The sequence below is a fragment of the Manihot esculenta genome, chromosome 6 (genome assembly GCF_001659605.2).
Source record: "Manihot esculenta cultivar AM560-2 chromosome 6, M.esculenta_v8, whole genome shotgun sequence".
Taxonomy (NCBI): domain Eukaryota; kingdom Viridiplantae; phylum Streptophyta; class Magnoliopsida; order Malpighiales; family Euphorbiaceae; genus Manihot; species Manihot esculenta.
Window position 1 is genome coordinate 11,661,659 of NC_035166.2, and position 17,070 is coordinate 11,678,728.

The 17,070-nt window shown below is 35.2% G+C and overlaps 1 protein-coding gene, 3 non-coding genes and 1 pseudogene across 4 annotated transcripts; 1 reads left to right on the forward strand and 4 right to left on the reverse strand.

The window, feature by feature from the left end:
- Positions 1–1,761: 1,761 nt before the first annotated feature.
- LOC122723904 lies at positions 1,762–1,956 on the reverse strand. The gene has a single exon (XR_006351101.1). It is a non-coding gene; the product is annotated as a U2 spliceosomal RNA (small nuclear RNA).
- A 1,120-nt stretch (positions 1,957–3,076) lies between these two features.
- LOC122723912 lies at positions 3,077–3,187 on the reverse strand (annotated as a pseudogene).
- A 5,228-nt stretch (positions 3,188–8,415) lies between these two features.
- Positions 8,416–8,610, reverse strand: LOC122723905. The gene has a single exon (XR_006351102.1). It is a non-coding gene; the product is annotated as a U2 spliceosomal RNA (small nuclear RNA).
- Positions 8,611–9,695: 1,085 nt separating this feature from the next.
- On the reverse strand, positions 9,696–9,814 carry LOC122723910. The gene has a single exon (XR_006351107.1). It is a non-coding gene; the product is annotated as a U5 spliceosomal RNA (small nuclear RNA).
- Positions 9,815–12,203: 2,389 nt separating this feature from the next.
- LOC110607699 lies at positions 12,204–13,423 on the forward strand. Its single transcript, XM_021746846.2, has 2 exons — positions 12,204–12,282; positions 12,643–13,423. Exon 2 carries the CDS (start codon positions 12,647–12,649, stop codon positions 13,265–13,267), a length of 621 nt encoding a protein of 206 aa, XP_021602538.1. The 5' UTR covers positions 12,204–12,282; positions 12,643–12,646; the 3' UTR covers positions 13,268–13,423.
- The last annotated feature ends 3,647 nt before the right edge of the window (positions 13,424–17,070 follow it).

The window sequence follows — 17,070 nt, forward strand, 5'->3', positions numbered from 1 at the left end:
TTTGTTAATAATGTAATATTATGAGATATTATTTTGACACAAATTAAATTTAATAAAAATAAATAAAATTATATATTATTTTTTATATTTTTTTAATTTATTAAAATATTTTTAAATTTTAATTTATTACATACTTCCATCCCTTCATCTATTAAGTAGGGATAAGAAATTTCATTGATAGGAAAATATTACATAAGTTTAAAAAATTTACCCAACAGAAAAGAAAACTCAAGTCCAAAAATAATAAAATTCTAATGCTATTAAGTTAATAGACTTAAAATAAACACTCGACACACATCTTCCTTTTTGAGGCATCAAGATCATTGCCATCAATTCAACTACGTCGGGTTGTTGTTTGATAGCTAAGGAAGTAAACAAAACCTTTCAACAAAGAACATATTAACTACACATAATTCTCCCACCAGAAAGAAACACGAGCAATAGCAAAAAGCTAATGAAAAATCAAGGACTAAAATAGGCTTTCGGGCAGTCCGACGGTATTTTTTTGGACACTCTCAATCACTTTTAGCCATTTAAGGGACTAGATGTTTCACAGTTACGCCAACATTGTTATTCTCCATAGAGATGCCTAGACCAAATAATAGCAAAATTTAAGATCCCAAGAGTAGGAGGTAGAATTCGGCATAGACTGAAACTCCCCTTGAAAGAAGCTTTAGGATTTCCCTCTAGCAGAGGCAAGAAGAAAATGTGACCGTCTTATTGCACAAAGCTCAGTTTCCATGGAACTGCAAATTCCCAGACGTATTACCGTCCTATTGCACATGCAGAAACGATTCACAAGAGTGACCACACCGCGTACAAGAACCGTCAACGTGAACTTTTGCTTGAGTCGCTCCTGATTAGTCATAAGTCACCCTCTAATTACTAACCAAGCAAATCTCCAAACACTGCCCGTTTTGTGCTCAAATCTGTGAAATTGACATTTATTTCTGCTCTAAGGTACGAAATGGAGTTCATGAAGCTTAAAATTGCTAAGTCACCGTTGCTTCAGAGCAATTATGTTTCACTTTGAATTTCCTGCTTGATGAAAAATCTGCAGTGTCAATTTCATTTGTCTATAAAAGAATTCTCGATTTAGCATCCGGTGGAATTTGTGACTTAATCTTTCTCCTTAATCCTCCTCTTAGCTTTTAAGATATTTAGCTTCAATTTAATATTCAATTGTACCTTTGGTTTAAAGTAATTGCATAAATTGAATTAAAGTCTATTTTCCAAAATTCAAATATCAATAAGTAACAACATTACTCCCTAAATCAGTCTCATTAGAAAAATAAATGCACAAACTCTATGGCAGTTTAGCCTCCTCTTACCACTAACCTCCACAAGTAATTTTATTGTTTAATTTTAATTTAAAAATAAAATGTATTAACAAATTTATATAAAAAAAATTTTAGTAACATTCTCAAAATATCATTTTTCTTAAAATGATTAATTTTTTTCATTTGATTGGAAAATATTTTAAACAGTCTAAATCAATGCATGTTTGAACCGATGAAACTGATTCCTCACATCCAACAGGAGCAGCATGAATGTCTGCGAGAAAAACATGAGAGGCTGCATCCTTCAGCAATCCTTCTTCGCCTTACTGTGAAGTTCACATTGCTCATAACAAAGGATCTCGTCTAAACCTTGGCCTACCAAACACCCTGACATTACAAACTCAACACTTCTTCCACCATCAGCTCAAAGTACCATAGAACCAGGAAGAGGAGCATTGAAAAATATCTGAACTAATGACTTGGAAGGTGCGCCAGGCCCTTGCAGTAGTGCAAGACAAGGGCGACGCGCGAGAGCCCCATTAGCAAGCTACTGTGATGGACCTCCCCATAAAAAAATTAATTTAATATCATGTAGACCAATGGTCTACGTATCAGATATTAAACTGATAAGAACAGATACTACACTTGATCTTAGCCAAAAGGCCGAGAAAGGTATGATTTGTCCATTGACTTCAGCGGCATTTTATCGGAGAATTTCACTTGAGGTCGAGTAATGTGCAAGCGATATGGGTTTCTGTCCGCACTAACCATTCATTTTACATCTGTTCTTCCTCTTCATCTCTTTTCGAGTTTTTCTATAATCAATTCTTCATATTTTTTTACTTTTGTTATTGTTGGTTATGAGATCAAATGAGCATACAGTTATTTTGCGAGTTCTTCTGAATTCAGCTGGGAGCCTCAGCCACAGCTCCTATTTTCTGCACAAAGTAAATTTAACATGTATAGGTGAATTTGGATGTTTATTTTCTTCATGCATAAATGGTATGTTAGCATTGGGAAATTATGGCTATTACACTAACGCTTATAGTTAATCTTTCTGTTCATATTTAATTCTGTAGCCTATCCTGTGTACTTGAACTTAATAAATACCATCATCATCAGGTGAATATTGTAGCCTGACTGATTTGAGTACCCTTTTCTGATTAATTACTTCAGACAACCATCTGGGAATTATAGATGCTGCTACTGCAAGTTCAACTTCTGATTTAATCAGTAATCTAACCAACAACGTGCTGCAAAACATCCATGTGCATTTCTTACCAAGAGATGCAGTCAGAACAAGATCCTATCAGAAATTTATTCGACTGTACTTTCGAGGATGACACAGAAGTACAACCTCCAACAAAGAATGAGCTGCTCTTGACGATTTATGAAGTTCCACTACCCTATCGTGTCCCAATAACTAAATTTACTTCCAAGAACTTATCGGGAAGTTGCCCTGAAATTGATCAAAAGTGGTTATACGTATAAAATGCCTTTTGTGTTGTCTTTATTCATGCAGAGGCTGAGGCATTTGCATCCAATTGCTTTTACATATATTCAAGCTTCCGGTTGCATTTAATTGATTTGAGAGGCTCATCACTGCAAACTTGACAATGTCCACTTTGGCTACAACGATGCTGTGTCCGAAAGTTATTCCTGAACTGCCCATTACTGACAAGAAATGGCGGAACCATGTCTTAGTATCTCCTAAAGTGTAGTTTGCTCGGGCATCACTTCACAATAACCACTACAGATAAAAAGAAACTGAACTTAGAATTGGTATGGGCTTCTTCAAACACAAGAGAGCCCTCAAAAAATTAGCGTATGCCGCTATCTGCGGCGGGCACACGGTATTCTTTAGTAAAAGGCGAAAGAATAGCTCGCTCTGTGCTCTCCGCGCGGCTGCGTGGCTCTAGTGCTGTTTGCTTATGGTTTTATATGGCGCTTGCTGACTGGCCAATTATATGAACATCCGATGTGGGACTCTTAAAGAACCAAACAAACGACAATTTTATTCTATAACAATGAGCTTCACTTCTGAACCTAGGATTAACATCTAAAATAATTATGAAATTTGGAATTCTAAAAGCTCCACGAGACCATAATCTCAGTAACCTCTAGCTGCATGTATCGATTTTGGGCACAACTCATTCCTTCTCAGAGCAGGCATTTTGAGCTTCCCTGCAATATATGTGTTCCTAGCAACAGTATTACATTGTTAGGCATAGATCTGATAATTTCCTCTCCATCTCCCAAACTTCCTCTTTTGATATACATATGAGCCAATGCAAGGAGCTCCCAACAACCAAGTTGATTTCAAACCCAAATTTCGTGACACAAGCATGACGCTGCCTCCCTGCATAAAAGGTCTCAAACCTGCACAACCCTGAGAAGACTGCCAAGAGCGAATTCATCTGGAGAAGATGCCCAACACATACATTTGCCCCAAAAAATCTAACTAATCAATATTAATTAATACTCAAAACATTTATACTTTATAATTCAATGTCTTAACATTTATTCGTTTCAGACCCTTATACCATTTTCCTTCTATTTCATATGCTTAATTAATAACACATTGTTTTGAAAATTTATTTACCTGTAAAATTAGCTCTAGTTTGAGATACAGTATTATGTAGCAAGTTTTTTAAATACCCTACTTTATATAGAATTGCATGAAATACAATCGTTTTAAAAACTCTGTTTATAAACTCTTATAGAAAACGAGAACTGAGAAAAAATCATAGTTGATCTTAAGACTTAGATTTTATTTGTTTCACTAAATAATTTTTATATAAAAAATCTTTCAAAAAAACTTTATTTTACATTATTAGTGCAATACTTAAAAAATTGGCGTGTCGCATGACATGAAAATATATTTATGAATTCTAAAATTCTCTATATATCCAAGATTCTAAAGTTTCCTATATATCCAAGAGCTGTACAGCTCTAGAAATCACGGTAAGCTTGGCCAAGAAAAAAGAGAGTTTCTAGAAATAAACTTCCTGTTAAATATTTGAATTAAAATTGGGCGTAGGCCCTCATCCAAATGAAGAGAGTGGCGTATGCCGCTATCTGCGGCTAGGACACAGTATTCTTTATATTTTGACACTAAAATGAAGGCCTTCCATTTAAAATTCTCATAAATAATATATATATATATATATATATATATATATATATATATATATATATATATACTTTTTAAAAAATTTAATTATTTAGTTATTATAATTTAAATTTTTTAAATTTAAATAATAATATTTTTATATGGAAAGACACTTTCAATTCCATGAAATTAAAATAAAAATTGAGATTTTAGATTTTAAATTTTTTTTTACACTTTTTGATAAAACTCATATCTCGTCTATTATATAAATAATTCTTACTCGAATTATTCAAATTCTTCATCATTATAATATGACTATAACTTAATTTATTAATTGAAATTGAATTAAGATGGTGATATAGTCATTATTTAAGTTAAAATTATTAATTATAAAAAAATTACTCAACAAGCCGTGTCTAATTTAAATAAATTTAACTTTTATTACTCAACGATTATCGGCCATTGATACAAAATCTATAAAATTTCTATAAATACAAAATGTATCATCTAATAATTTGATTCTTTCAATATGATTTTCTTACAATATAAAAATAAATAGAGATCTCTAAACACTCTATAAGCACTCAATTATATTTTGAACTCACTTATTTTAATTATTTATTGGTTTGAGCATGAAAATAATCACGAATAGATATCAACCTATTAGTGGCTTAGAATATTCGTTTTCAATAATAAACCATAAAAAATTTCATGTTTACGGATAAGTCTTGCAGTGATATTCAATTTTACTTAAAGTTATTTTTTAAAAAATTTACTCAAATCTTTTTGTTTATGATTAAATTAGTCTCTTTTTTTTCCAATAAAATTAAAATAGTTTTTATCTATTTTTGTATTAAAATTTTTTAATTTATATTTGATAATGAAAAATTATTATTAAAGCATGCATATCTATTGAAAAACGCATTGCAGTTTTATCATTTTTGCGCTTCGCCCTCCATGTTAAAGAAACATATCATGTACAATCTATGCACACATCACATACATATTATACATAAAACAAAATTTAGCAAAACTCATAACTATTATGATTACAACTTGATAAATCTAATTTTCCTCTTAGTCCATGATAGATCTGGTTTTCTTCTTGCTCCATTATATAGGTCCATCATATGGGTCTCTCAATGTTCAATTTGATGAAAGGACCTGCAAAATAAAGAAAGATGGTCAGGGGTCTACCGAGGATACCCTCGGTGGAGACTTTCGGACGTTCAAGTCAAGTTCATGAACTAGTGTAGTATGGATAAGTAAGAGTTGCAGAGAAAAATAAAGTAAAAATATGGAGCCGAGAAAGAAGCAAGAAGAAGAAGGAAGGACCCCCTTTCTCCTATGCTTGTGATGTATAACTACTTACAATGCTCGTTGTCTCTGTCACTCAGCATCCGTACATACGGATGTGTCAGACCCCCTCTTCATATCAGGCGGCCATTTAATTTTCCTGGCGCGCGTGCGGGCAGGGCTGCAAAGTGACTGGACTAGCTCCTCTCCCTCACGTCACATCATCGGGCTGGGCTTCTTCCTGCTGGATCTGGGCTCGTGGGTAACCCATCCAGCCCGACGTGTCTGGGTCAAGACCTGAGATGCTGAGTTGGTCAGTCTAAGGGATTTTGTGGGTTTTGGGCCAGCTAGTTCACTTGGGCTTGGCCTTGCCCAGGGTGGATGAGGCCTAGCGGTAATCAATTGCCCATTTACCTCCTCAGCAGTTATTCTATGAGTAATGAGGGGGTAAATCTCCATTATGACCGCGCTGCCTTAGAACGACTCTTGTCAAAACGTCATTTCCTTGCCTTTTTATTTCTTTGTCTCTTTACTTTGATGTTTGAATGTATGAGGATCTGGAGATGTGTATTCGATGATGAATGATATTTCACATCGGCCTGCCTCATTTATACTTAAATTATTTTGTTTAAGTTTTTTATGCATTGCGAGCTGATCCGAGCTGGGAGCACGACTCTTTGCTTTCGTTTATTCTTTTGTGTGTTCTGCATTTGCAGACCTTTTCATATAGGGAGCTCGGCTCTCCGCTATTTCTTCCATACTTAGCTTTATTCTATTTGGTCGTTTACTTGTTGTGATTCCGTCCGTACTGCGAGTTCGGAATCTCGGGTTTTTGTAATTTGCTTAGGCTTTTAAGCTTATAGCCTGTGATGTTGCTTGTGCTACGAGCTTGAAAGTTCGGAATTTTGCTTTCTTCACTTTGGTGCCCCGAGCTCTTTTGTGAAGTCGGACTTAGTTTCTTGCTTTCTTGTCTAGCCTTATACAGGCTATATTTCAGCCTGACTGCTTGTTTGTTCAGCTTTCATTTTTCTTTTATAGGCTTATAGCCTCGCTAGTATATACATAAGGCTCAGCAGGGAGGTATGTATGGCCCCTCTGGGCTTTCGGGGAGATCGACCCCGGGTCGAAGAGCTTGGATTATCTGTTTTGGATTTGATCATATTGGGGTTCGATTCTTTTGTATCCAATGAGTCAAGACTTTCTACTGCCATGTCCGATCATTCAGAATGGTTCACTTGACCTTTTACATTGCTCTTATCCCCTTTATTCTTTGTCTGAGCATCCGATTCTCGGGTATGTCTCGGTTGTTTGGATTTTTTTTTATCTCTGAGTGCTTTTTGGGCTATCTACCCTCAAGCGTTTTGTGGGCTCTTTGCTGCTTAGACATTTCTCTAGGCTAGGCGAGCTGGTTTAGTGCCAGCGGTCAATTCTCGAGATCGGTGCCTCGTATGATTGCCCCTTGTCCTTTGTTTGGTTCTCTACCTCGGTATACATTTTGCTTAGGGTTCGCTTCGCCTTAATTTGGTCTGCCTATTGGCTTTACTAGTATCGAGCTCATTTTCTTTAGATCGAATGGCGCTTTGGAGTTTTGGCTCCGTGAGCCTTGCATTGGACTTTAGTAGGCCGCATTGCTACATGATACGGGCGTTGGGGCGCCTTAGTTTAATTTCTTTATACACTAGCTATTTTGCGAGATCGAGGTCTTACTTGCCTGTAATCCGAACTCTTTTGAGAGGTCGGATTCAGATTTTTTGTTCCAGCACCATTTTGAGGTCAGCATGGCGCTTTGGCACTTTTGACTGTTGTGTCTTTACCTTATGATCCGAGCTCCTTTGGGAGGTCGGATTTTAATTTTTCATTTGTGGTCCAGTGCCCCAATCTTTTATGTGAGGTTGGAACTATGTTCTTATGTGTTGTTTTTGTGCGTTGTTATCGTATGCCGCTGTTTGTTATGAGCATACGGTATTTTTTAATAAAAGGAGAAAGAATAGTTCCCTTCGTCCTTTCAGCTCGATTTTACGGTATGGACGGTCTTTTTCCGAGACCAGTCACCTACCTCACTAAGGCTTGTTCAAGATTCAGACTCTTTGGCCTTACTGTCGCTTCTAGGCTCTCTAGCCTTGCATGGGATTCAGGCTCATTGGCCTTACTGTCGCTTCATCATCTCATTAGAATTTATGGTGTCGGGGTCATTTTCTGAGACCCGTCACCTACCTTACTGAGATCTTGCGCAAGATTTAGGCTCATTGGATTCCGAGGCCCGTTAGCCTCCTCTTACCACTAACCTCCACAAGTAATTTTATTGTTTAACTTTAATTTAAAAATAAAATATATCAACAAATTTATATGTAAAAAATTTGAATAACATTCTCAACATATCATTTTTCTTAAAATGATTAAATTTTTTTCATTTGAGTGGAAAATATTTTAAACAGTCTAAATCAATGCATGTTTAAACCGATGAAACTGATTCCTCACATCCAACAGGAGCAGCATGTGAATGTCTGCGAGAAAAACATGAGAGGCTGCATCCTTCAGCAATACTAACAAATCCTTCAGCAATCCTTCTTCGCCTTACTGTGAAGTTCACATTGCTGAAAACAAAGGATATCGTCTAAACCCTACCAAACACCCTGACATTACAAACTCAACACTTCTTCCACCATCAGCTCAAAGTACCATAGAACCAGGAAGAGGAGCATTGAAAAATATCTGAACTAATGACTTGGAAGGTGCGCCAGGCCCTAGCAGTAGTGCAAGACAAGGGCGACGCGCGAAAGCCCCAGTAGCAAGCTACTGTGATGGACCTCCCCATAAAAAAATTAATTTAATATCATGTAGACCAATGGCCTACGTATCAGATATTAAACTGATAAGAACAGATACTACACTTGATCTTAGCCAAAAGGCCGAGAAAGGTATGATTTGTCCATTGACTTCAGCGGCATTTTATACGGAGAATTTTACTTGAGGTCGAGTAATGTGCAAGCGATATGGGTTTCTGTCCGCATTAACCATTCATTTTACATCTGTTCTTCCTCTTCGTCTCTTTTCGAGTTTTTCTATAATAAATTCTTCATATTTTTTTACTTTTCTTATTGTTGGTTATGAGATAAATGAGCATACAGTTATTTTGCGAGTTCTTCTGAATTCAGCTGGGAGCCTCAGCCACAGCTCCTATTTTCTGCACAAAGTAAATTTAACATGTATAGGTGAATTTGGATGTTTTCTTTTCTTCATGCATAAATGGTATGTTAGCATTTGGAAATTATGGCTATTACACTAACGCTTACAGTTAATCTTTCTGTTCATATTTAATTCTGTAGCCTATCCTGTGTACTTGAACTTAATAAATACCATCATCATCAGGTGAATATTGTATCCTGACTGATTTGAGTACCCTTTTCTGATTAATTACTTCAGACAACCATCTGGGAATTATAGATGCTGCTACTGCAAGTTCAACTTCTGATTTAATCAGTAATCTAACCAACAACGTGCTGCAAAACATCCATGTGCATTTCTTACCAAGAGATGCAGTCAGAACAAGATCCTATCAGAAATTTATTCGACTGTACTTTCGAGGATGACACAGAAGTACAACCTCCAACAAAGAATGAGCTGCTCTTGACGATTTATGAAGTTCCACTACCCTATCGTGTCCCAATTACTAAATTTACTTCCAAGAACTTATCGGGAAGTTGCCCTGAAATTGATCAAAAGTGGTTATACGTATAAAATGCCTTTTGTGTTGTCTTTATTCATGTAGAGGCTGATGCATTTGCATCCAATTGCTTTTACATATATTCAAGCTTCCGGTTGCATTTAATAGCTCATCACTGCGAACTTGACAATGTCCACTTTGGCTACATTTATTCCTGAACTGCCCATTACTGAAAAGAAATGGCACAACCACGCCCTGTTAGATCTCCTAATGTAGTTCGCTTGGGCATCACTTCACGTTAACCTCTACAGAATAAAAGAAACTGAACTTAGATTTTGTGTGGGCTTCTTCAAAGAGAAGAGAGCCCTCCAAAAATTGGCGTATGCCGCTATCTGCGGCGAGCACACGGTATTCTTTAGTAAAAGGCGAAAGAATAGTTCGCTCTGTGCTCTCCGCGCGGCTGCGTGGCTCTCTAGTGCTGTTTGCTTATGGTTTTCTATGGCGCTTGCTGACTGGCCAATTATATGAACATCCGATGTGGGACTCTTAAAGAACCAAACAAACGACAATTTTATTCTATAACAATGAGCTTCACTTCTGAACCTGGGATTAACATCTAAAATAATTATGAAATTTGTAATTCTAAAAGCTCCACGAGACCATAATCTCAGTAACCTCTAGCTGCATGTATCGATTTTGGGCACAACTCATTCCTTCTCAGAGCAGGCATTTTGAGCCTTCCCTGCAATATATGTGTTCCTAGCAACAGTATTACATTGTTAGGCATAGATCTGATAATTTTCTCTTTTGATATGCATATGAGCCAATGCAAGGAGCTCCCAACAACCAAGTTGATTTCAAACCCAAATTTCATGACACAAGCATGACGCTGCCTCCCTGCATAAAAGGTCTCAAACCTGCACAACCCTGAGAAGACTGCCAAGAGCGAATTCATCTGGAGAAGATGCCCAACACATACATTTCCCCCAAAAAATCTAACTAATCAATATTAATTAATACTCAAAACATTTATACTTTATAATCCAATATCTTTAACATTTATTCGTTTCAGACCCTTATGCCATTTTCCATCTGTTTCATATACTTAATTAATAACACATTGTTTTGAAAATTTATTTACCTGTAAAATTATGTAGTAAATTTTTTAAACACCCTACTTTATGTAGAATTGCATAAAGTACAACCGTTTTAAATACCCTGTTTATAAACTCTTATAGAAAATGAGAACTGAGGAAAAATCATATGTGATCTTTAATTTTAAGACTTAGGCTTCATTTGTTTCACTAAATAATTTTTATATAAAAAATATTTCAAGAAAATAATTTTATTTTACATTATTAGTGCAATGTTAAAAAAATTGACATGTACCATGACACTACAGTATATTTATGGATTCTAAAGTTGTTAGGCCCAGCCCGTCTTAAAAAAAAAAAAAATAGGCCATAAGTATATTTTATATAAAAAGAAAATTATTTTAAAAAAAAAAAAAAAGAAAAAGTGAGCATTTAAGCTCTGGTTTCGGGAATGTCCCAAAACATTCCCGAAACAGAGCATTCGTCTTCCACCCCAGAAAACAGAGCGAAAGCTCTGTTATTTAAAAAAAAAAATCTCCTCCTTAACTCAAATCTCTTCCTCCTCAACCCAATCAACCCACAAACTTCTAAGATCCTTCGGCTAGATTCTGATTAAACCTATATTCCGCTTAAAAATTCAATAATTTCTTTCTGAGGCTCCAAAAATTGGATAGGTGAGTTTTATTCCTTTTATTCAAATTTTTACGATATAATTTATTTTCTTTACCTTTTAATAGTGATTTTTGTGATTTAAGGATAAAAAAGGGTTATGTTTTAGTTAGATCCAATCAATGGGTTTTATATTTATTTTTGGAATTAATGATTTTCATAGGTTGATTTAAATAATATTTACTGCTTATTGAGTATTTTTGTTGAGTTGGGTATTTTTGGGAGGACTAACTATGCCGAAATACTGCCGAAATTTTCTTAAAATAATATATATAACTATATTTAAATTTTCATATTTTACGTTTTATATTATTGTCCTAGAGTATTTGTTTTAATTATTTGATATATTATTTATTTTTCTTTTTAATTCTAGGAGAGGATCCAGCTTCCAGGATAGATAATAGGGGTCCTCCTGCGACCTAGGTCTTTTGTCCCAAGTATTCTGGTGAGTGGATAAATATATAACATTGATATTTTTCTTAAATATATTTATATGTGTATATGTTATTTTGTTTATTTAAAATGGGAAAGGATAAAGTTATTTTATATTTCTTGAATGAATGAAAATATAATTTAAAGCACAGCTGAATAAATAGCCGATTACACTCTGTATATGCACCGAACAGATAACACATTGATGACAGGTGATTTATTTTCAGCATGATATATATTTATACTGTCTTTGGGACAGCGCTTGATATACAGATAGCCTTTGGGGCGTATGTCAGGTGGTCACCCTTTGGGGGTAGCTCTGCACATGTGTATGACCAGCATTTCTTTAGCTCTTGGGCCAAATTTGTCATTATAGAGCCTAAGATGCCAGCATTGCTCTCAGGTTGTTATTATTTTATTATACCTGAGATGTCAGCATTATCTGCAGGGAACATATTATGAGTGTATGCGGATTCTATTTTTCACAGTTTATTTTATATTGATAAATTAAATTGTATTTATTCAGCTGACGTATTTTAGCTAAATATTTGGTACTATTAAGTACCTAAACTTATCTTTTCCCCTTTGTTATTTATTTATCCGCTCACTGAGTAGTTTGTACTCACCCCTTATATGTTATTTTAATATTTCAGTTCCTTTTTGGTGATCCGCTCAGCAGACCTCATCTCCTAGTTCATCCTTCCTTCCACATCGTCCACTCAGAGTCTAGAGGAGGTCGGACCACTCTTTGGTCCTTTGTTTTTTTTGTAAATTTTGTTAGATCATGTATAGATTGTACAGCCCAATGAAGAGGGTATTGTGTTGTTGTAAATGTATTTTGGATTGACTAGTCCAGCTATCAGTTTTCTCTCCTATATGTTTTATAATTTGGAATTATAGCAGGTTACATGTTTTTATAAGTATAATTTCAGGGGAAGTTCTGTCAGTTTTCCGGGTCGTATCAGTCTCTACAGTTTGGGGTTTGGGTGTGACAATTTTTGGTATCAGAGCTTAGGTTATAGATTCTGTAGACTTTCCTTGAGTTAATATTCTTAATTATATTTCTGATAATTCTTTTCATATTTTCGTTTGTAGGACAATGCCGCCCAGAGTAGGTAATAGAAGTCGGGGCCGTGGTGTTCGTACAGCTAGATTAGCTGATATTGGTCGACCTCCTAGGGATCCTACAGTTGGACCTCCGCCTCTTCAAGGGGTGGCAGATCATGAGTTATCTGAGAGCCGAGAGGGACATGGAGAATCTTATTCTCATGGTGTTGAATCAGGGGCATATCCGACTACACCATCGCCTTCCTCAGCACCTGCAGTTGCACCTCCTGTTGCACCTGCAGCTCCACCTTTTGTTCCACCTGTAGCACTAGCCCATCCTTTCCAGATAAATGCAGACTTGGGTGCTTTTGTGGCACAAGTAGTTACAGCAGCTGTTACAGCCAAACCTAGAGATCCGTGGGAGATAGTGGATCGTGCTAGACGTTTGGGAGCTTATGATTTTGAGGGTTCCTCTGATGCTGACATTGCAGATAAATGGTTAAAGAAAGTGTTAAAAGTGTTTGAATTAATGAAGTTGACTGATCTAGAGCAGGTGGAAAATGTACATGGTTTACTTCAGGGTAAGGCTGATGCTTGGTTTGATGGCATTCGTCGCAGACATGGAGTCAGACTGACTTGGGATCAATTTATAAATGAATTTCGCCAGGAATAATTGTCAGAAAGTTACAAGAAAGGGAAGCAGGATGCCTTTTTCAGGTTGTTTCAGGGAAGCCTCTCAATAAGAGAGTATGTTGACAAGTTTGAAGATCTTTATTGCTTTGTTTCAGATATATTACCTTCTGAGGAAGCAAAATGTGACAGATTCAGACAGGGTCTGTTAGTGTATATGCCCTAGGCCATTATCTTGGACCTTTTTGTATGTCATTTTGGTTATTAATAAAAGAGGTTTTTATCATTATTATTTGTTTGCATGTTACATAATAATGATTATCATCCCTGGTTACTTATTATTATGTTGATAATAATAAAATATAACTAGTATGATTATTGATTGATAATCATGAGATGATTATGTATATGTTGATATAAATCAATAATCATAAATACTTGTTAGAGAACAAAGTATTGGATGGACCCGCATTGAGATCACTACATGGGTCATTGTCATAAGTGAATCTCAAAGTAGTTATGTCTTAATCCTTTGACTTGAGATTGTCATAGTTTCCAACATAAGGACTGTTATGTTTTGACATAATCAAACGTTGTCTTTAATCGGACAATCATAAAGGTTATGATTGAGCATAATAGAAATTATGTAGAGGAAAATGAACAATCAAGATAGGATTTGTCCCTCTCTATGAGAGAGATATCTTCTGGGCCCCTCGATAAGTGAGACTGAGAAATGCATGGCCGTGCTCAAATGAATTGATAGTGTGATCAATATCATTTGAATTTATCAGTCTACTTAGAGATCGAGAAATCATAAGTTTGAACATTATAAGTTTGACATTGACCATGACTTATGTTCAAACTAGATATCGTGAGACAAAGGGATTAATACATGTTCTATTTAATAGGCTTTATCGGACTATTGATCCTCATATTAGTTGGGTAGTCATAATGTCTTGCTAGAGGCCACTTATGACTTATAGGCCTTGTTGGACTGGGCCTATTGCCAATTAATATGAGCCTATTGGGTCACACACAAGAACGTTGTTGATGTGCTATATTAATGGGCTAAAAGCCCATTAGTATAATTAATAATAATAAAGTGTTATTATTATTAATATTATATTAATTATTAATATAATTAATAATAATAAGTGTTATTATTATTAATAATAATAATTTATTATTATGAGATAATAATATTTAAAAGATCTGCAGTCTATCTGTAAGTGTTACAGATAAAGGACTCTATCACATAAAGATATTTGAGTATCTGTGAGATTGTGATAGTGGGTTCTAAGCACAACTCTTTTAGGAAAAGAGTTGTGGGAAAATAAAAAGACTGAGGCCTATAAATACTCCTTCTACAGATTGAGTAGGTGGTTGTAAAAGTTTTGAGAAAACTCAGTCTAAAAGATTGTAGAACATAGAGCACATAATCTATCCATCTTGAAAAGAGCTAGCACTCTAGAAGGATAGAAGACGTTCGTGTGGATACCATAGAGGGTGTTCGTTTGAAAAGGCAGCACCATCAGTCCGCCAGTGTATCTTCACTACGAGATTAACAGGTTAGTCTCACATCTTTCTTATGATTTAAACGGAGCACTCGGATTCTGGGAAAGGAAATCCAAAATTTTATTTTTCCGCTGCGCAATTAGATTGCAATTAATCTCCGGATTTCCCAACAGTGGTATCAGAGCCTACCTGTGCTTTTCGTTTAAATTAATTATGCCATGATTGATATAATATATGCGATATATGTTTATTAGAATGGTATGATAATTATGGTTGAATGATGGGATCATTTAGATAATTTTGTTAGAAAAATTAAAAATTTTGAATTTAGAATCAAAATTGTTTTGATTCGTTGTTGTAAGTTTTAATTGGTAAAATTAAAACAACAACAATTTAATAAAAAAAAATTAATTAATTAATTAATTACAATGAAAATTGGGTTCACGATGAATTGTGAACCCAGGAATTGCTAATGGCCAGCGGTATGCGCAATGGTTGCGCAACCCACGGCAAAGCAAGAAATTGCAACCAGAAAATTGAGGCCTCGCAAGACGTGGCTGAAGAGTGGACGAACAGGAATCATTCTGCATGATGAATGAGGAGAAGGCCATAATGTGCCACAGACACTGCGTGATGGCAGACGGGCCATAACGTGCCACCTTGCGAGTCGGCGGGCCATAACGTGCCGCCTCGCGCACTTGCTGCGCGATTGCGGACGGTGGAGCTTCGCGCGCTGTCGGTCGCGCGTCCTTGATTTGCGCTGTCGACGGCAATCCGTGCTGGCGACGAGGGGTGCGGCTAGGGTTCTTCTGAGGAAGAAGATGCTGCAATTACAAATATGCCCCTATAATTAAAATTAAAAATAATAATAATAATAAGAAAGTAATATTTTAAAATTATTTTCTTTTAGTCTTTAAATTAGATTTAAAAGACTATATTTTATTATTATTATTTGTAGTCTTTAAATTAGATTTAAATGACTATATTTTATTATTTTCTTTTAGTCTTTAAATTAGATTTAAATGACTATATTTTGTCATATGTTAGTATGAGATACTATACATTATTGTCTATATATATATATGCATATAGATGCTATAATATATATATGCAAGACAAAATAATTATAAGAAACTAGAAAATAAATTATTTTATTTTAGTCTTTAAATCAGATTTAAATGACTATGTAAAATAATTTTATTATTTTGTTATACATTAGTATGAGATACTATGCATGATGGTTTATATATGTATGCATATTGGATGTCATAATATATACACATGCAAGACAAAATAATTAAAATTAAAATTGAACCCTCATTTCAAAATTTTAAGTTTTAATGCCACCCATATATTAAAAACCTATCAAGACTAAGATCACCAAAATGCAGGTTTTGCCAAAGCAAAGTGCATTAGGTTATCCTAGTAAGGTAGGATGAGTAATGGTTACTCATTTATTTAATTTTGGTTCAGCTTAATTAGGCTATCAAAACGGTTTTGGGCCTAAGGCATTAGATGAGGTATAACATGCATTTGACATATGATGTCAATACCTCATAATTTAAGAGTTACATTAGATGTAATTGGTAAGGGGTTACCTACCTAAATAACTTAATTCTAAGCGTCATGCCAAAGCTGACTTAGAATTAGGTGAAATATGGATCTTAGCCCACTAAAATATTATTATTATTTGAGGGTTATATTTTAGTGGGAGATTATTATCACCTCAATATTAATTTGTTTATTAAATTAATTATATTTGCATATTTTTGTAGATTATTATGGCTGCTAATAACAATTCCACCTTATCACTGCGATCCATCCTTGAGAAGGATAAACTGAAAGAAAATGGGACTAATTTTATTGACTGGTTTAGAAACTTGAGAATTGTTCTCAAGCAAGAGAAAAAGTCCTACGTGCTTGATGAAGCTGTCCCTGAACCACCTCCTGCTGATGCTACTAATGCTGTTAAGAACAAGCATAAGAAGCATATGGATGATTCTAATGACATTGGATGTCTTATGTTGGCGACTATGTGCCCAGAACTTCAGAAGGATCTGGAGCACCTTGAGGCCTATGAGATGAGTGTCCATCTCAAACAAGCTTTCCAACAACAAGCTAGGCAGGATAGGTATGAAACTACCATTGCATTGCATGATTGCAAAATGGCTGAAGGTGATTCAGTTAGTGCTCATGTTTTAAAGATGAAAGGCTACATTGATCACCTTGCTAGGCTTGGCTATCCTTTGAGTTTAGAACTTTCTACGGATCTGATCCTACATTCTTTACCTAGCAGTTTTTCTCAATTTGTCATGAACTATAACATGAACA